Source organism: Jaculus jaculus, chromosome X (genome assembly GCF_020740685.1).
Source record: "Jaculus jaculus isolate mJacJac1 chromosome X, mJacJac1.mat.Y.cur, whole genome shotgun sequence".
NCBI lineage: Eukaryota > Metazoa > Chordata > Mammalia > Rodentia > Dipodidae > Jaculus > Jaculus jaculus.
This window is the reverse complement of record NC_059125.1, coordinates 83,545,496-83,567,533: the sequence shown is the minus strand read 5'-3', so window position 1 is coordinate 83,567,533 and position 22,038 is coordinate 83,545,496. Positions and strand designations below refer to the sequence as shown.

Here is a 22,038-nt window from a genome sequence, read left to right as displayed (position 1 = left end):
TATTGATATCATTATAATAGTAGTAATAAGCACAGTAGTAAACTTAATAAATCATCCTTTATCACAATGGAAAGCATGAATGTTTGGGTCTTCATTGCAATATCAAGATTGATTACATATGACCTAAGGCTATTTGATGGGAGACAGAAAATGAAAGAACGTAGATAAAACATATTTATCTACCTACATTGTTTGCAGGCAGTTTGGTATATTTTACCAAGTCCTTAAATTAAATTTGAAACACAGTTACAGACATGAAAATATAGTGTGTTCTGTACTAGATCTCAATGTTTCAGCTCATTTTTCAAGTTTTTGCAAAGAGCTATTGTGTATTGTTGACCTCAGACAATCCCCCCCCCAAAATAAGCATTATATAAAAAGTTGTTCATTTCTAATATTCAAACTGTACTTTGAAAGTAGAAATGTACCTGAGCATAATATTAGGTTTAATGAAAAACACCTGGGGCTGGAGAGATGGCTTAACCATTAAGGCGTTTGCCTGCAAAGCCAAAGGACCTCCATTCGATTCCCCAGGACCCACGTTAGCCAGATGCACAAAGGGGAAAATACGTCTGGAGTTCATTTGCAGTGGCTGAGGCCCTGGAACGTCCATTCTGTCCCTCTCTCTGACACTATCTCTCTCTCTCTCTCTCTCTCTCTCTCTCTCTCTCTCTCTCTCTCTCTCAAATACATAAATACAAATAAAGTTTAAAAAAAAGCCTTCTGATAAAGGTGCCATACCTCTATACACTGTTCATTCTTATGCTTTCTTTGCTGGCTATCTATAGTTAGATCTATATGGAAGAGGCTCAAATATATCAAATTTTAGCATTCTAGAATCTAAGTTATTTTTGATAGTAATATTGGATTAAAATGTACTTGTTTCTATATTTTAGTCTAATAAAGTTTAAGAAATTCAGCAAGAAGTATGTATATATACATGTAACTTGTTCTACTTACCTGCTTGACAAGTAAGCAATGTATAACACCTTATATCTTGACCTAGTTTTTCATGCATCATCCCCCATTACTTTGAGGTGCATTTGGTTTATTTTTACTTTTGCAAATGATATAATTAGGAAGTAAAACTTTAGAGTTTAATGATGTAACTGTGATAACATAATAATTAATACTAATTTGGTAAGTTTCTTAAAAATACTGAAAAGTAAAGAAATGATGTTTCATATTGGACACAAAATTGACCTACATGAGTTAGCACCATAAAAATATTGAGCTAAATAAAACTGCAAATAGATTGAATTTTATTAGCAAAAAATAGCTACAAAAGTTATTATTACAAGTTCTGTCACTCTGTGCCTGCAGTCTAAAGCACTTTGAAATAAACATGGATAATCTAATTAGTAAAAAATACAACAGTCTAAACTGAGCACTCTGAGATCACTTAAAGAACAGTGTACTTTAATTAGAAAGAATAAACAGTAAAATAAAAGTAAATGGTATCTTCCCTTACTTATATATTCAATTTCATGTGAAGGGAGAATTTTAATCTCATAAGTGAAAAACCCATTCTATGTGTTGTATATGTTTATAACAAAAATAACTTATGAGCCCTTGGGATAATGAATGAATGGAACATATATAATAAGAACTTTAAAGGCAGTAGAGATGTCTCTGTGAATAAAGTTGTTTGTTTGCAAAACCTGATAGCTCAAGCCACTTCCCAGGCACTCATATAAAGCCAAATACAAAAATATCACATGTTTATTGTTCATTTGCAGCCTCAGGAGTCCCTGGCATATGCAAACTTGCCTCCTGTGTCTGCCTCTTTCTATCTCTGTCTTTCTCTCAAATAAATAAAATGTGAACAAAAGAAACTCAGATTATATATGATACCAATGCATTTTTATGGTAATACAGTTTCTGCATGGTATTTGTCATCGATTGGTTCCAGTATTTACATTCACTTTGCATTAATAAAGACATGTTCAAGTGTCTGGTATAAAATATTATAGTATTTGCATATACCTTCTGCACACCTTAATGTATAATACTTTATAGTACCTAGAGTTAGCACATTGTAGCGTTTAGTGAATATAGTCAGCCTATATAAAATATAATCTACATACACTCAGTAGAGAGGCAACATGTTTAAATATTTTATTACAAGTTGTTTGAATAGATTTGCATTTCTTTCATTTACATCTTTAATAGCATTAGTATAAATCTATAATATCCCTATATTTTGAAACACCACTATCAAATTTAAAATAAGATCTAATAGAAATTTTAACTTAGTAGTTACTTAGATTCAAACAAAGTTCATTTTTATTTATTTATTTGAAAGCAACAGACAGAGAGAGAAAGGGGCAGAGAAAGAGAGAGAGAGAATGGGCATGCCAGGGCCTCCAGCCACTGCAACTGAACTCCAGACGCGTGCGTCTCCTTGTGAATCTGGCTAACTTGGGTCCTGGGGAGTCCAGTCTCGAACTGGGGTCTGTAGGCTTCACAGGCAAGTGGTTAACCGCTAAGCCGTCTCTTCAGCCCCAACTTAGATATTTTATAGGCAATTATTTACAGGATACTATTATTCACTTTGATGTTCTTGATTAGAATATTGGAAGGAAAACCAGGTAAAACAACATATTCTGAGCTGGGCAAAAGAGCTTATAGCATGATCACTTGCCAAAAGAATTTACCTTCTTAAGATAAAGGTGATATGATTTCAGAGAGCAAAGACACAACAACAGAAAAGGAAGCAAGAAAAGGATATCAAGGCACTGGATTCTATAAGTATAGAATGTGGGGTTTTTTTATTGCTTATAGGTCTTATGGCTAAGATCAAGTATGTGATCAATTGATCTTATGGCTAAGATCAAGAATGTGGTTTTTATCAGAGTGAAGGAAGGTGAACATGTATTTAAGCAAAAGCCCATGAAATATAAAGAGAACAAGATTTTTTAAATCATAGTACAGGTTAAACATGATTAAAGTATAGCATAGCTCAGTAAGTTTGAATTTCTAGTGCAGTGCTATTAAGTATGAATGAGTCATGGGCTGGAGAAGTCACTTCCTAAAGCAGTAATATCTGCCAGAGATATTAACGATGAAGCAGAGTAGTAAACCATGTTTTCTAATACAGACTTGATTTGAATATAATTTTGAACGTTTTTTCTTAATTATACTCATTGAATAAGTTTCTTAAAAATAGCCTATTGGATAATTGTTGGTGAGTAACAGATAAAGGACTTAGGGTACACACTCATTAAGTAGAAGCTATATCATCTCAGCTTTTTGCACATTTTATAAATGGGTCAATAATTGCTCATATCTTTTTCCAGTCCACAGAGCTTACTTTCTTAAATGACCAGTGTGACATTGCAATCTGCTTCTTATCTAATTCTGTGGTTACCACCACCTTTAGTTCACCTCCATCGTCTGTCAATGTTCTCATTACAGCTGACTATCACACTCTGTTCATTTTTATTCAGTCGTACCTAAGACAATTTTAGTTTAAGTAACTTTTAGAATATATTAATGGTGGAAATGGAAATGTTTTTAATTTGGGTTAGGTTCTTATATTGGCAGAATGCATGCATGCAATATACTACTACTTTGAACTGGAAGATAGTCATAAATCAACATTGTCCTAACAATTTACTAAAAAAGGAGAAAATATGGAAAAGTCTGCATGTCATGGCTACTATTTTATTGAATACTATAGAACTAATTACTGGTTTTATTCAACAGACTTGAAATCTAATCTAGTCTGAAAATGTCACTTTCAGATATTTAATTGGGCTGGAGAGATGGCTTAGTGTTTAAGGTACTTGCCTGCAAAGTTTTACTCTTGAGATCCCACGTGATCCTGATGCAAAAGGTTATGCAAGCACAAAAGGTCACACAGGGCACAAAATGGTAATACATCTAGAGATAGATGACAACGGCTGGAGGTCCTGGAGCTCCAATTCTCTTTCTCTCTCTCTCTCATAACAAAGGCCAGTCAGTTAGGCTTGCCTCAAAAAATGTTTAATTGTATTACTAAGTTGCAATCCTGGAGAGGGGACTAATCTCGGTATATTTATTAGGTATTACATAAATACTGAAGGCGTACCTTGCCTTTGTGGCAGACTTTCTATCATTCACAGTTATATAAGTATAGCAAATATATTAATTTGGTAGAATGACTTCAGTGACAACTACCAGGCTCTGAGCCATTGCTTGTATTTTCTCTTACAGATGGTGCTAAACTTGCTTTTGAAGTATATTTTATACACAAAAAAAGGCACAGAGTTACTGAGTTTCAAAATAAGACAATCAGCCTACTCAGAAAAAATTTAGTTTGAATAGAAAATGGCCATAGAAACAAAGAAATAAAAACAATATGAATTGAATGTAAAATGAGTGTTAATTTTTTCAATTCTAGCTATACATAAAAAGACAGGGAAATTTAAGAATTCTAACACCTGAGAAATGTCCTAGAAATTACGATATATTGGATTGGGGATGCAAACTGGGCATTTTAAGCTTGCAGATGTGCATGTGACATTCTAATATGCCACTACACTTGGAAAGCACCGACAAAAGTAGCTAAATATAAGAATCACTGCTCAGTGAGCAACATTAATTGGTTAAAATGAGAGCAGAGAAAAAAACAATTAGACTGAGTATTTGTTATCTACTTGTTTTTTAAAAAAATCAACAAATGGGTTACAGAGATGGTTTAGTGGTTAACGTGTTTGCCTGCAAAGCGAAAGTACCTTGGTTCAATTCTCCAAGACTCATATAAGCCATTTGCACAAAGTAGTGCATGTATCTTGTGTTCATTTGCAGTGGCTGGGGGCCCTGACATGCTCATTCTCTCCCTCTCCCTTTCCCCACTTCTTGCTCTCTCACTCAAATAAATAAATAAAATGAAATATTTTTTAAAGAAATCAACAAAACTCCAAAATGAGATGCCCAAAAGATCCTTTCTACAAATTTTACTGTATCAATTTATGCAAGGAAATATGAAGTTTTCTTATTCAGTAAACATCATTATTCAAACTTGTAATGAGATTTCCCATTTTGTAGTAGATACTACAATATTTTTTGGCTAAGCTGTAGCATAATGTTTTAAGTCAATTTAACTTCCATTGAACTTTACACTGACATTATAAAGATAATATCATTAACAAAAGTCATGCCCAACATGTGGTAGTTTGAATGTAAATGTATGCCCCCATAACCTGAGGTATTTTTCATTAAGATTAAGTTTCCAACTTAAATTTCCAGTAGGGTTCTCCCTGTTGGAGAAGTTGTGTCACTGGCAGTAGATCTTGAGTCCAGCTAGAGCTATGGCTATTTTTATTTTCTCTCTCAGCTATTGATGTATGCTAAAGTGAGTCAACTTCTTCCACCATGATAAAACTCCACCTAGAATCTGTAGCCTGAAATAGACTCTTTCCTCCCATAGGCTGCTTGTGGTGGGGTGTTTGTACCAGAAATGAGGACACAACTGCAACAGAAAAATTGGTATGAGCAGGAAAGCTGTTGCTTTGATGAATGTGACCATGTAGGATTTGGTCTTTTGGACTGTGCTTGTGGAATACATATGGATGTATTTGGTACTTTGCAGTAGAGAAGCCCTTGCAGTGCTTTATGGGCTATTTTGGTGAGCATTTTGAAATAGCCAAATGCAGGGAGAATTGTGGACTGTGAATGTTTTCTTATGAATGTTCACTGCCTTCTTCTACCAATATCTTGAGAATTTGAGCAAAGTTAAATTTAAAAACAGTGGACTAGTGTTCTTGGCAAAAATATACAACAGAATTATATTAAAGATGTAGTTTATTAGAAGAAACTTCAAGCAATATTGAAGTTACAGTAACAGACACTGGGTTTAGGTTACTAAAGCTGCAATTGTTCACAGATTACCACCATGAAATGTGAGACTACTGTTTTGCATTGGAACAATGGATATCCAAGAGTGAATCCAACCCACAGAAGGCTCAAGTGAGTAGAAATCCTTTTGTAAGGAGGAAGCTTGAAGAAAGAACTCTGAAGGAGTATGATACTCTTCAAAGTTAAGCTTTACCCCACTCCTAACCCTGGATTTACAAATTTAGCTATGCTTCCCATGTGGTACTGCTTTTGAAAGCAGGAAAATATGCAGAGAAGCAGGTCAAGAAAGGCACATGGTTCCAGAAGCCGCTGAGATAGGGCAATATGAACCAGGCTTGAAATCCCTATATGAAGACCAAGTAAGGCCAATGTGCATAGTTAGCAAGATGATCTGGTTCCAGGAGCCACTGAAATGTGACAATGGGAAGTAAGATTGAAATCCCTTTACTGAGGCCCTGTATGAAGATGAACCACATTTTGAATTGTAGACCTAAAGGTATTTTAGATATACCAAGACTGTGGAATGGCTGCCATAGAGCACTGCTGGATCAGAATGTTGTTTTTCTTTGTTGTTGTTGTTTGTTTGTTTGTTTTTCCCCAGGCAGTGAGTAGCTCAGCTGGAGGGGAACAGTTGGAAGCCCAGAGACTTTATCTTTCATAATAGATATTTACATGGAATTGCAGATGTTAATATTTGTCTTCTGGTTGTTGATTTTGCATTGGTCCCATATTTCTATATTATGCCTTCTTTTTTCAATGGATATATTTATTCTGTGTCATTACATGTTGGAAGTATGTAACTTGTGTTTTTATTTTTACAGGGTTAACAGTTAAGAGAATATATTGAATTTCAGGTGACACTTTGGACTTTTGAATAGTGTTAAAGTTGTCAAAGACCATAGGGAGTTTTGAAGTTAGACTGAGTGGATTTTACACTATGAAATGATTATGAATCTATGGGGAACAGGGACAGAATTTGGTGATTTGAATGCAAATCTATGCCCCTATGTCACCAATAGGCAAAGCCCTGCTGGAGAAGGTATATGCCTTGAATTACAGCACTTGGGAGGCCAAGGTAGGGAGATCATTGTGAGTTCAAGGCCAGTCTAAGAATACATAGTGAATTTCAGGTCAGTCTGGGCTACAATGAGACCCTCCCTAAAACAAACAAATAAATGAACAAACAAGTCAAATTAAAAAAAAAAAAAGTGTGGCTCTTGAGTCCAGACCTACAAGGGATATGGAGAACCAGATTGAGCTGTTTTTGTTTCATCTCTGCAGTAGATGTATGCTGAAGTGAGTCAGCTTCTTCTGCCATGATGAAGCTTCTCTTGGAACCTGTAAGCCTGAAATAATTCCTTTTTCCCATAAAGTGCTTCGGGTTGAGTGATTTCCTAGCAGTGAAAAGGTAACAACAACACAACCTATTTCATAAATAAGAACCAAATAATTCTAGAAAATCAACTATAGCACAAAAGATGGAATAGAGCTCTGATACAGTTCTAATGGTAGAGGTTTTATGGCCTTGCATACTCAAATGTTGACTATGGAAAATACTGAAGGTTGAGTATTTGAGATTTGCTCCAGTACACATCTTGATTTCTGAAAAATACAGGGTGTGATTGTTCATGTTGGTAAAGAGTTATAGCATTTGGAGCATCAAGATGAAAACTCAAAATGAAAACTCAAGATGAAAACTCTAAAATCGATGTTTAAAGTATATATGTATAACAAGAGTTCTCATTCATAAATAATAAATCAAGCTGCTAAAAGGTATCTGATAAATACTTTAAGCTAAAAGGAGTCAAGTATACTGGGAAAAGGGATGTCATTTGATCCTAATAAGAATGCAATGTTTTATATGATTGATATGAAATAAAAGGAGAGCAAAATATAGATGGACTAAATAAAGAGCATAAGCAAGCAGGTAAGATATTTCAAAACAATCAAACCAAGAAGAGCCAGTGACTGTCCAAATCCCTTACCTCTCCATGACTAAGCTTAGCTGAGAACTTAAGTATATGTAAGTCCAATTTAGTTTTATATAGCAACAATACTCCATAGAAATTACAATAAATTAAACTATTTAGCCAGGTGTGGTGGCGTATGCCGGGAGGCAAAGGAAGGAGGATTGCTGTGAATTTGAGGCCACCCCGAGAATACAATTAATTCCAGGTCAGCCTGGACTAGAGTGAGACCCTACCTCAAAAAAAAAATAAATAAAATAAATTAAATTAAGCTACTTATAGCAAATTGCAATTGTATTTTATGTATTTTTTTCTCTGTACTTGCAAATGGGGGTCCTTGAGATCAATAAATCCATCTCCTTCCTTCAGATACTTACATCTCTAAGCACTTGGTCTAATACATTGAAATCATACAATGTGTGTTTATTAAATAAATTACAACAGATATTCATTAAATATTTACTAAGTTCCTAGTGGTTTGTTAGACATAGACTGAAGGAATTTATAAGACATATTTAATTATTCATTCTCTATATCCCAACATTAAACTTCAGCTTTACCTCTATATGGCCTTCAGAGTATAGAAATTAATCTAAGACATTTATTTAAAACAACACAAAAAATAATGCATCAATGAGCATACTAGCTTCCTACTGACCCTGAAGGTATGGATTTAGAAACTAACTAGTATTCTTATACTCCATTAATAAAATATCACTTATAGTTATTTGTCAAAGGCTTGGCAATGAGTTATTTATGATTTGAACAGGAGACTTGCTTAGTTTTAAAACCACATGTTTACTAAGAGATAAAATGTATGAGAAGTAAATGAATATAAGAAACCATGCTAAAGATAAAATATGTAATTTAATGGTCACAATTATTTTTAATAAATACTTCAATAATTTGGCCTAGAAACTCCTGTTAATACTATTGGAAAAACGTGTATTCCCAAGACAGCTTCTGACTTTTCCAACATAAATGCATATATTAAAAATAACAGCACTCTAAATTACTGCTAACAATGACTGTCATTTGTAGTATCACTTTCAATGCACTAGCTATTGAGTTGTCCATGGCTGTAATAAAAGCTCCTATATCGTGTACTGTCTCAGAGTCAGATATCACTTAATTAACAGAATTAATGACTAAAAAAGTTACTTGGGAAAAAAAGTTGGAAAATCGCCTTCTCTGTGACAATAGAAAGAGAAAGACTACATATGCAAAAGGCTGAAGTTGTAACCTCACTTAAACTATTTTACAGCTAAAACCTGAGAATAACGCACTTAATACATATTAAAGTGCTATGCAAATAAACCTTTAAATGCTTTCCTCTTTTCTACAGCTTTGAATAAAATATAGCTTCAAAGCCTTTTAAAACACAGTTATTTTACTTAAGGTTTCATGCTTATTGTTTCCTGCACTTCACAAACAGAGAGCTGAAATGAATATGGATGATTTTGTTTCAGACTGTCCTAAATACTTTGCCACAGAGTGAAAACATCTGTTTCTAAGAGATATAAAGGATGGATTTTATGCTATAACGTGAGACAATGGTCTGTATGAGGGATTAGAACATTTTGATGTGAGGTTTACAGTTTTTAGTGAGTAATGAATAAGAGGACAAGGTTTGATCTTGTAGTCCATACCCCTCTTTCCCTAAAGATCAAAGAATAATTTTGAAAGGAAATAATCCAAATTGAACAGTTCAGACAACTTGTACCTTAGAGAAAATGACTTGAAAAACTATTCACCATTGATTTATTTCTTTAGAAAATTTTTATATACAGAAAAATAACTGTCTGTACATCATTCATGATATTTACTTATAATACATGAAGTCATAGGATGCTAAATGAAACATTTGTAAACATCTCTACTAAAAAATAAAATGGATCCGGGTATGGTGGTGCACACCTATCATCCCAGCACTTGGGAGGCAGAGGTAGGAGGACTGCTGTAAATTTGAGGCCACCTTGAGATTACAGAGTGAATTCTAGGTCAGCCTGAGCTAGAGTGAGATGCAACCAAAAAAAAAAAAAAAAAAACACATTTGAGAACTGGAGAGATGGCTTAGCAGTTAAGGTCCTTTCCTAGAAAGCCTAAGGCCTAAGGCACAGGATTGATTCCCCAGTACCCATGTAAACCAGACGTACTAGGTAGAGCATGTGTCTGGACTTGTTTGTAGTGTCTGGAGGCCCTGGCATGCCCATTCTCTCTCTCTTTTTATCTGCCTCTCTCTAATTAAAATAAATAAATTAAAATATTAAGAAAAAACATTTGGGGCTGGAAAAATGGCTTAGTACTTAAGGCACTTACCTGCAAAGCCAAAGAACCCAGGTTCAATTCCCCAGGTACCATATAAGCGAGATGCACAAGGTGGCACATGCATAAGGAGTTTGATTCCAGTGGCTGTATGGCCTGGCCTGCCCTCTCTCTCTCTCTCTCTCTCTCTCTCTCTCTCTCTCTCTCCCTCTCTCTTTCCTTCTTTTTCTCTCAAATAAATAAAGTACTGTGCATTTTTACCTAGGAATATTATAAATAAGTTTCCATAGAATTAAGCCATTTATATTTGACTGTCATAAAAATTTGGGATTTGAAAATAAAGAAAATGGACTAAAGTGTTTGTAAAAAGTGAAGTGATATTCTGCCAAGAATTGGCAGGATGCAGAATAGATATGTATTCAATAGCCATGCAAATATGATCCAGGTATAGACATTATATCTATGTATAGAAGTGGGAAAAGAGATGACAGGAAAGGCTTTAGAGAAGAAAAAAGTTTCCAAACAGACCAAGAGAAGACTTCCAGTGATAAAGTCAAAGGGAAAGAAAGTTCTGAGTGTGCTCAGCTGGAAATATTTTGAATATAAAGAAGGGCTCTGTTTTAAATGGGAAGGAAAGGTAACCAATTACAGTAAGACATGTGTAGTGATGTCAACGTAGCTAATGTAAGGCATGAGGGGTGACAATTTTTTATAAATTTTGACAAACATTCATATTTTTTTTTAAAGAAACAATGTTGTGGTACTTAGTAAAACCCAGAGAGCTAAATATTTCAATACTTGAGAAGAAATAGTTGAGAGACAAGACAAGGACTTGTGACTATATTGTGGTTAGAAAGACAGTATCTCTTTTAGAACAGTAGGATTTAAAGGAGTCTTATAAAAATTCAGAAATAGACATTATGAAAAGAATATAAAGATGGTTGAAAATGAAATGTTTAGATTGTTAATCAAGGCAACAGATAGAACTGTAAGAGAACTAATTTCTTCTGAACAATATTGGAATCCCATATGAAACTAAATATCATAAATATGTATTAAGTCAAATCTTCACCACGATTGTGTGGGGATTTTCCCAAATGATGATCAGTGGTCTGTGAATAATGTAAGCTGTATTTGGAATTGGCTCTGTAAACTGTCTATGAAGCCAAGGATGACAATGGTGACATAGGAAGATACTCAAGTCAGGAAGAAATTCTATAAAATAGGTGAAATAAAAAGAAATTGAGTATGATTGGAGACTCCAGTGACAGGAAAACTCAATCTACCTAGACAGTTTTATATAACATAAATAATAAAATTGTGGCCATAGTTTATAAGGACCATGTAAAAAGTGATGATAGACATTAATCACTTGATGAAAATCAGGTCCAAAAACTGTGCACGTGCATACATGTGAAAACACACACACACACACACACACACACACACACATATACAAACACACACACACTGCATTTTATTTTTTATTTTTATTTTTTAAAATTAATTAATTTATTTATTTGAGAGCAACAGACACAGAGAGAAAGTCAGATAGAGGGAGAGAAAGAGAATGGGCGCTCTAGGGCTTCCAGCCTCTGCAAACGAACTCCAGACGCGTGTGCCCCCTTGTGCATCTGGCTAACGTGGGACCTGGGGAACCGAGCCTCAAACCGGGGTCCTTAGGCTTCACAGGCAAGCGCTTAACCGCTAAGCCATCTCTCCAGCCCTGTATTTTATATTCTATCATATTATATTAATTATATATTTTGACAAACTGTCATTAAAAGATATGGTACAAGACATATTTTCTCATGGTTATGGTTAAATTAACATTTGTAATACTGAATGCTATGTTCAAGCATGTTTTAATTATGTGTGGAATGAGAATAAAAGAACAAGGCTGGAGAGATGGCATAATGGCTAAGACATTTACCTGCAAAGCCTAAGGACCCAGGTTCGATTCCCCAGTACCCATGCAAGCTAGCTGCACAAGATGGCACATGAATTTGGAGGTTTTTTTGTTTGTTTGTTTGTTTGTTTTGCATGGCTAGAGGGCCTGATGTGCACATTCTCTCTCTCTCTCTCTCTCTCTCTCATACATATTTGAATAAAATATTTTTTTTAAAAAAATGAAAGCATAAAGCAAGAGAATATAATCTATCTTCAAATTATCTGACTGTGTAAAATTTTCAGCCACTGTTAATTGTGTTAAATAAAAACAAAATGTAATCCCTCACAAAATACAAAAACTTTAAAATCCTGCCAATGTTTCTCCATGTGCATGTTAATGTTGCTCTTAGAAATTCCTATCTAGGGAATGGAATTGGGATGAAGCTAAATGGGATGGATCCTTAGGTGCAATGCTAAATTGAACCCTTACTGTGGTTTAATATTCTTATAATTCAGGTAGCATTAATTTATTAATAAAGCCAGTAAAATACATAGAAGAGATAGCCTCATGATTGTTGGAACTTAGTTTCATGTATATGTTAGGCCATAATACTCTAAAAAAGTAATGTATGAAAATATTACTTCAGTCAAAACATGTGGATTTATCTTTTCAAGAGCATAATACTAAAATCAGTTTCATTTGGATATAACCTTTTATAATATTGCATTTTACCATTTCTTATTCAAATTCCTGAAGTATCCTTTCAATTTCTTTTGAATTTCTAAAGAAAGGGCTTCTAAACATGTCTGAATTGCTGAACAGAAGAAAAAATATGAAAAAGCATAATGAGGACATTAGCAAAATATGTATTTTAATGTATAATTACTTTTAACATTCTCACCAGTCAGCATAGATGACAGGAATATTGAAGAAGATAGGCAGGTGACAGAGAAGGGCTTTTGTTTGTCTTAAAACTAGACCTACTCTCTTGTTATCCCTAATGTCAGAAAGAAGTCACTCTGTAACTTCACCTTAGGCAGATATAAAGAAATCAGAAACACACTCCTTTGAGAATCTCAGGCAGTTCTGTTTCTGCCATTTTCAGTTAAGCACTTTCATGAACATACGCTTTAACAAGCCTGGCCATTTGTGTAAAGCCTGAGGGCAATCTAGACTCAGACTTAAGCAAAGAGAGGTGGGATCTTGAAAATATTTGGATAAAAATGTTCAGAATAATTTTAAGTACAGTAAACAGATAGTGGTGGTTTAAATCTACCAGCTTGTTTTTGCACAATACAGTATTTTAAATTCCTATCTGAGTTTCAAAAAGTTGTGCTGATTTCATTTATTTCAAAATAAATGTTCATACACTATTTATTCCATCACAGGTTGCTATATTTTGAAACAGGTTTACCTTTTAATTAGCTAATACCTGCTTGAATATCGCCCGGTTAAAGAAGGAATGAGCTGTGGAGCATGACACTTGTTTTGGATGCTGTTTGACTGTCAATAGCTTGTACATGAAATATATATATATATATATATTTGTTTTTATTCTTATTTATTTGAGAGCGACAGACAGAGAGAGAAATAGGCAGAGAGAAAGAGAGAATGGACACTCCAGGGCTTCCAGCCACTGCAAACGAACTCCAGATGCGTGTGTCCCCTTGTGCATCTGGCTAACGTGGGTCCTGGGGAATTGAGCCTCGAACTGGGGTCCTTAGACTTCACAGGCAAGCGTTTAACTGCTAAGCCATCTCTCGAGCCCCATGAAATATATTTTAAGAGTGGGTAGAATAAGTGTTCATCTCTAACTTAAAACTCTAACTTAAAAATTTGGAGACTCAGTGTGATGGCACATACTTTTAATCCTTGCACTTGGGAGGCAGAGGGAGGAATATTGCTATGAGTTTAAGGACACCCAGAGACTATATAGGGAATTCCAGGTCAGCCTGAGCTAGATTGAGTTCAAACCCTATCTCAAAAACAAACAAACAAACAAACAAACAAAAAAAACACTCTTATTTGGAATCTGAAAACAGGTTTTGTTTGGTGAGGTCTATAAAACCATTTTAAATTGAATCTAAAGAAATCTTTAATACATTAAGAAACTCTTCTGTTATTTGCTGCTTTAGAACCTAAGATATAATAAAACATTCCTATAGATAATATATTCTTAGCTAAGATAATGTGTTCCTCTACATTTTACAAATGTAGTATATGAGTTTAGCTGAACATAAATGATATAATGTAGAATTCATTAAAATTTGAAATAGGTGAGGTTCAAGCGATCAAAGGATTAATTCAACTTTCATAGAAACATTTACAATAAATCCACACCTAATCAATATTCTGACACTTAAAGTTTATAGCTTCTCAAATTAATATCCAAAACACCCTTCTAAATCTATACATAAATGTAATGAAACAAAGACAAAGGACAATAGAGGACAGATCTACTCTCCATGGTATATGTCCACCATATACATATACAAGATGTGGTGTGGAATGTGTATAATAGGTTAGTGAAAACAGAAAAACAGTTTTACTGATGTATTTCTTTCCTTAGAGGTAACAGGAATATTTAAAAATTATACATAGAGAAATATCTCTACCATTTTATAGTATGAATATATTAAATATAATTACTGAAATGCTATTAAATTAATTATTTGGAGACAAAAATGTAGTTGCTTTATAATATAAAGCTTTTTACTTAATCCTTAAGGCAGATTCTGGCACCAGACTAAATTCAAATCTAGAACTTCTACCTCTGAGTCCATAATTTCTTGCTAGTCAAGCACAGTATATGAGTGGTCCTCCTTTGTAATAGACTAACATTATTGTGAAGATTAAATATTTATATAAGAATAAACATATATATTACAGCAAGAACTTAATAAGCATAATATTAACAGTTAATTTTATTCTGTTTATATTGTTATAGAAAGCTAATAGAAGATTTGCTCGAATATTCTTAATTGTATAGTTCTAACCTTCTGATTTTCTCCACCAAACTTTAATGTGGGTTTTTTCCTTTCTGGAGAACCTTGTGTTTGGCTTGATCTCAATACTAAGAAAGCATTCATACAAGAAGAATATATCCTCTTTACAATGACACTTGGCACTAAGATGATTACAGCAGGGCTGAAGAGATAGGTAGTCAAGGCAATTGATAGCAAAGCATAACAGTCAGCACCAATTCAATATCTCAGTATCCACATAAATTCAGATGCACAAAGTAGTTCATAAACCTAGAGTTTGTTTGCATTGGCTAGAGGCCCTATTGCACTCATCCTTTCTCTCTCCCTCCTTCTTTTTCTCCTTGCAAATAAATAAAAACAAAAAGATGACCACAGCAGTATACCTTACTTATTGAACCCCACCAAACTTTTCTTGTCTTTGTTTTACTTCTTAAATGTCTTCTTGTCTTCGATTTCCCCACCTAACCCTATAAACAATACAAATAAACAAACAACTTAACAAACAGAAACCCAAATCTGGGCATGGTGTCACAGAGCTTTGATCCCAGCACTATGGAGATTGAGGAAGGAGGATCTATGCAAATTCTAGGCCAGCACAAGCTACACAGTGATTGCTACCAGAGATTGACATTTTTGTAAATTTCTTTTATTTATTTATTTATTTTTTAAAACACTGGATATCTATCAGCAAAATGTATTGATTAAAAACTTTTATGCTCTTATTTCAAATTATCATTCAACCATTACTGCAAATTCTTCTTGACATTCTAGTCAAATTCCATTTTCAAGTAGTTCTCACACTTGATAAAGACATGCAAAGCTATCAGATGGCTTTCTGGCCAAGACTACCTTCTGGCAATTTGTTTTTCAAATATCAAATTTGGTATCCCAAACTAGATTGGAACAAATCATCAAGAACACTGTATGGATTTAATCTAGCAATAAAAATAGTAAAAAAATGTTGCCTATCCTGGATTAAGAGAAATTCAGTTGATTGCTTTTCAAAACAGTAAAATAATCAAATGCAAATTGCTAGGATTAAAAATAAATTTCAGATCAGCGTAGTGGTTTGAAGTGAATTGTACCCCATAGACTCAGACTCCGGTATTGGAAATCTTTATCCCCAGTTGGTGGAATTTTTAGGAAGTAGAACTTTGCTGGAAGAAGTAGGTCACTGAGGGTAAACCTTGAGTGTTTAGAGTCCAAACACACTTTCCCTTCTTTCTCTCTCTCTCTCTCTCTCTCTCTCTCTCTCTCTCTCTCTCTCTCTCTCTCTCTTTCTCTGTCTGTCTCCTTCTTCTTCTCCTCCTCTTTCTTCTTCTTTCTCCATCTCTCCCTCCCTCCATCCATCTGTTTGTCACTCTGTCTTTCTCTCTCTTACCTTTCTCTTCCTGATGTGACAATGTGATATTGGATTCCTGCCACTGCCATGCTTTCCCTGCCATAAAACTGTAACCTGAAACATATCCTTCCTTTCCCTAAACTGCTTCTGGTCAGGTATTTTGTCCCAGTAATGAGAATGTAACTTATAAAAATCTCATGCAGTTTTACTAGTGACATAATTAGAATTGAATGCAGTGTGTAATATAATTTATTTCTTAACTCAATATTTTCTAGAAGACTAAACTTTCATATAAATATAGGTATATATGCATATACATATGTGTGTGTGCTTAGTCTCTCTATATATATACATGTACATATATGTATATATATTTGAGAACTGATTTTTTTCATACCTAAGGTGATGGTCTAAAGCTCAATTTCTCAAAGAATATAATTTTTTCTAATTGCACATAATAAGTTTAGTTTAGGTATTCTTTCTGATCCTCCTATCAGTCATTTTTATGGTTCATATTCACTAATATTCTTGTGTCACTCCTAAAATATGAATTGACATCAAAATAGTTCTGCTTTTATTGCTAAATTTTATCTTAAGATTACTGCAATACCAGAACATACATGAATAGTTCTATCAAGATTGTTGTTTTGGTACAGAGGGAAAAGGTAGTATTGGTGGAAAATAAAAAAAAAAAATAATAAGAGTTGCAAAATGCTTCCAGTTCTTTGTAATTAATACAAAATATGAAGACATTACAACATGACTCTGTTATTAGGCATAAGCATAACATTTGTCATTTTAAATACTTACAGTTTTACCTCCATGGAGCAAATTTTTATATGTTCAAGAACTTAAGGTGAAAATAGTTGAACATATCTTAAATTTTTGTTTTCAAATTTACAATCTTACCTTTCCTGCCTTTTTCCCTTCAGTTTTCCGCTGATTTGGGATAAACTGGAGGCAAGGGAAGCAAAGCCAAATAAAACAAAACAAAACAAAACAAAACAAAACAAAAACAAAAACAAAATCAGGTCCAATTTTGTTACTACAAATATATATATATATATATATATATATTTTAAATATCAATAAATATTATTAAATTTGGTTTTATGGTAAACACTTTTATGCACTATATTCACCAATGGATTTAACAAAGGGATATAACAGTAGTGAAAATTTCATGCAACTATGTTATGTACCACAATAATCCTTTGAAGTTGCATGAAAAGTAGGTTAGTATTCATATGCATTAACCAAGAAAAGTTACCCTTTCAATTAGATGGCCTCTTATAATATCATATATTTTCTATCCATTTTTATTTCAAGCATGGGTACATTTCTTAATTAAATCAGGATGAATGAGGCTGGTTGAAAATTCCTGAATTAAAAACAAACATCGAATTCCAGGTCAGCCTTGGGTACAGTGAGATCCTACCTCAAGAAACAAACAAAAAAAACTAATAATAATAATATCCATATGACATCACGATACTACCTTTAACTGTTAAGTTAGTAACTTTGGAGGTTCTCAGAGACACATTAACTCAACTCTTTTAATTCTTTTTGTTACTCCTTTCCCATTGATCTTCAAGAGATATTTAATTCACTTTTAAAGACATAAGAAATATATAGCTCATTTTTTTCTGTATAGATTCATCCTCTCTTGAAAAAGATGAAAATACTATAGTATAAGTGTACCAAATCACTACATTTCTAATCCTGATTGTTCCAAAAGGCCTTTTAATTTTTTTCTGCTCCACTATTTTTTGCACAATAATGCAAAATATTCTCAGAGAGTTTTTCATGAGAAATGCTTTATTTAATAGTTTAAATCTAACGTCCAATACCAGAAGAATTTATATATTCTCTATCACTTACATATTACTTGGATAACCAAGAATTTTAATGTCAAGAGCATAATCTAATTAAAGAAAATATCAAATACTTAGATATTTCCCATCTATATAACCTTCTATTGGTAAGTACAGTTGAAATTTTTGTCTGGTACATCACTCAGTAAAGAGAGTTGGGAATTTACTGAGGCTGTAGCTCCTATCATAGCAGTTGAGAGAACCGAGATCACATGTTTGGTTTCCCTCAATAGATATATTCTCTTATGATTGGTAAGAACGAGATGTATTACTTTGATATGATCTGTACATGTGTATAAAGGCCACAGGCCCAAAAGGTTTGGCCAATAGAAGATGAGATATATAAGCCCAAAAATAATTGCTAAAAATTCTTACTATTATAGTCTCTGCACTATACCAACTCCTGACATCAAGCTGGAAGTCAAGGAAGCTGTGTCTCTATACTGACTTACAAAGAGAAAATTCTACTATAACACAAGGATACCAAAGCTTATCTTAATTTGCCAACCTTGTTGAAGTTATAACTCAGTTGTAGGGAGATTGGTTCCATTTCTAGCAAAATAAGTAAGTAAGAGAAATAAGTAAGTAAATAAATAAATTGGACTTTGGTTTGGTTATGAACGCAGCAAAATAATGTCTGTACAGGAGAAGCGAATGCACTTGTACACAAATTCTTCTTAAAGGTAACACAATTTTTATCTAGCACCAATAATTACTAATTATTTGCCAACAGTATATCTGTCATACAGATGAGAGATATATAGTGTTAGTTAAGGTTTAACCAATGATGCCAATGAAAATTATAAGACCAGTGTTCTGTGGGATAAGTAAGATTAATAATGGTATCTTTTCAGAATGTCATGGTCAAAATCAACCCAATAAAAGTTTGTCACTCTGAATAGATAGTAGATTAATACATATTTTGGTACTAGATTGATTCAACTAATGAAGAGGGCTCATTTGTGCGTGTGTGTATGTATTTATGTGTGTTTGTGACATAAACTAGAAGCCTGTAAAATCTGATTGCTAATATTATCACATGAAAAGTACCTTCCTCTAATATGCATTTAAATTTTTGTACACAGATGCTATAATTGATGAAAATATCATAATATTGAGCTTTATTAATGTTTAATTGGCTTCAATCAACATAAATATTATGACTGAGTATATTTTTGTTTTGGTGGGATAGGCATATGCCATTATGTTGCAGATTTCCATCTAGTTATCATCTTAGAGAATGGGCGATCTTTAAGAAATGACATTGGTGAAAATGATTTTTATAAATGATATGAAAAGATAATGCCTTAGTCACAGTTAGCCCAAGTTTCCTTCCCAACATATCTTCTTATTATCCCTTTCTTTCTAACATGTAAATTTCAAACTCTACAGAATATACTTACCAGACTACAGCTGGATATATTTATTGCCTTAGTCTACTTTTTTTTTATCCTAAATTATTAGACATTCATAAAGATGATGTAATGTTGATAATGCAGTAAATAAAAGATGCCATTTTAAGTTAAAAACAATAAATAAAAGTATCCGGGTATCATTCCTGGTACAAGTAGATGCATGGCTAAATACAAGCAAACATTAGAAGGTCATATATTTGTCTCATACATGAAATCCAAGACATAACTATTTATCAATGATACTGGTAATGGTAGAGTATATCTAGTATCTAGTATATCTAATGCTGCAACTACTAAGTTCACTGTTATCTGCTTCTCTCATTTATTATGAGGGAAATATTCCTGTAAGGGCTTCATCTAGTTCAAACAGTCACACTATTATTGGATGTAAATCATCATTCCTGTTTTACAAGTAAAGAAGACATGGTAAGAGGTTTGGAAACTTCCTCAGTTGTTTTACTTTCAAAGATACAGTAGCTAGTAGATGCTAAGTTGGTATTTTAGAACGGAAGAACCATGGCAAGAGAGAGAGAAAATGGGCGTGCAGAGCCTTCAGCCTCTACAAGCAAACTCCAGACCCATTCACCGCCTTGTGTGCATGTCCGACCTTGAAGATTTGAACATGTGTTCTTAGCCTACACAGGCAAGTGCCCTAATGGCTAAGCCATCTCTCCATTTATTTTTTATTTGGGATTTATTTTTATTTGGGAGCTTGGAACACTACTGAATCCTCAGTGTCTTAAAAACTGGCACAAAAGAGACCTACAGTAAATATTTATAGACTAAATAGTTTATCCTTTAATTTTATCATCATATGTAATTATAGTCAGTGTAAAATAATTAATTATGAATCTTAGTAAAAGGTGTACATAGTGGAAACATATGCTTTTTATTGTACTCCTGCTTGTAACACTTCGTACCTATGTTACCCAAGGCATGTTTCTCCCTGTGTTTTTTCCTTTATTTCACCATCTATAGAATGGAGAGTTAGTGCTTACTTCAGTGCATATTATAGTGACATAAATTTAATCTTCAAACAAGCATAGCTTTTAAATAAAATTATATATATATATATATATGTATATATATATATATAATTTTATTATAATTTTTCTATTGATATGTAATACATATACCATATAATTAACTCAAAATTCCAATTGAACATATTAATATATGCACAGATATCTGTAAACAGGTATTGCTAGTTTTAGAACACACTCATCACTCAAAATGAAATCTCATATTTTCATCTCTTCCCTATGTTGTCATTGCCCCAACTACTTTAAATAATCACTAATTTAATTTGTCTCTATAAACTTTCATGTTTGGACATTATAATAGAATTATATTGCATATAGTCTATTTAAACTCAATTTGTTCTTTAATATAATGATTTCAATGTTCATTCATATTTTAGCAGCATGCTTTAGTGATGCATTCCCTTTTCTGATCCAATATTCATTCCTTGATGGCCATTAAGTTTATCTGAACAGATTACACACACACACACACACACACACACACACACACACACACACACATATATATATATATATATATATATATATAAGTTTATTTTATTTATTTGAAAGTGACAGACAGAGAAAGAAAGAGGCAAAGAGAGAGAGAGAATGGGCGCACCAGAGAATACAGCCACTGCAAAGGAACTTCAGACTTTTGTGCTCCCTTGTACATCTGGCTAACCGGTCCTGGGTAATTCAGCCTCCAACTGGGGTCCTTAGGCTGCATAGGCAAGTGATTAACTGATAAGCCATCTCTCCAGCCCTGAATGGTTTGTTGATTATGAATAACACAACTATAAACCTTCATGAGTAAGGGTCTATGTGGACAGTTTCTGTGGGGATTCTTTTGAAGGTACATATGTTGAAGTACAAATGCTGAGTCATCCAATTATTCTGCCTAATTGTTCCAGCAGCAGCCCAATTGTTTTCTAAATGAGATGCACTATGTTACATAGTTTTTTATACTGTGTATGTGGGTTCTCGGTTCGTTATATATTATTTATTTACAGAGAGAAGACAGACAGAATTAGCTTGCCAGAGCCTCCAGCCACTGTAAATAAACTCCATATGCATGCCACACTTTGTGCATTTGGCTTTACATGGGTACTGGGGAATTGAATTCTGATTGTTAGGCTTTGCAGGCAAGCTCATTAACCACTGAGCCAAATCACAGCATGTACATATTATATAAAGGATCAGAGTGGAGTCAAATTAGAGAAAAAAGTGTATAATGGTTTTAAAACAGGTTACACCTAAGGAAGCTAAGAAAGAAATATTATGAGGATGACCTATGAAACATTGTTTCAGTTTTAATTGTTCCAATTTTACACAAAGATTTTTCTGTTTGCTGTCAAGGTGAATGCAATTGTCTCCAATATAGCTTTAGCTTAGAGATCATCTTGACATGTCATTCTTTCCAAAATGTGAAAATAT

General features: G+C 33.6%; 1 protein-coding gene across 4 annotated transcripts in view; it reads right to left on the bottom strand.

Annotated features, from left to right (window-relative positions):
* The window catches only part of Pcdh11x (protocadherin 11 X-linked), a 688,067-nt gene that overhangs the window by 304,193 nt on the left and 361,836 nt on the right, over nucleotides 1-22,038 (bottom strand). For 2 of the 4 annotated variants that reach the window (XM_045140388.1, XM_045140389.1), the window contains exon 5: nucleotides 17,200-17,244. The exons of the other annotated variants lie outside the window; for them this stretch is intronic. In XM_045140388.1, the coding sequence (XP_044996323.1) occupies nucleotides 17,200-17,244 (45 nt within the window). The remainder of the gene's footprint in view (nucleotides 1-17,199; nucleotides 17,245-22,038) is intronic. 4 annotated transcript variants of the gene reach the window in all.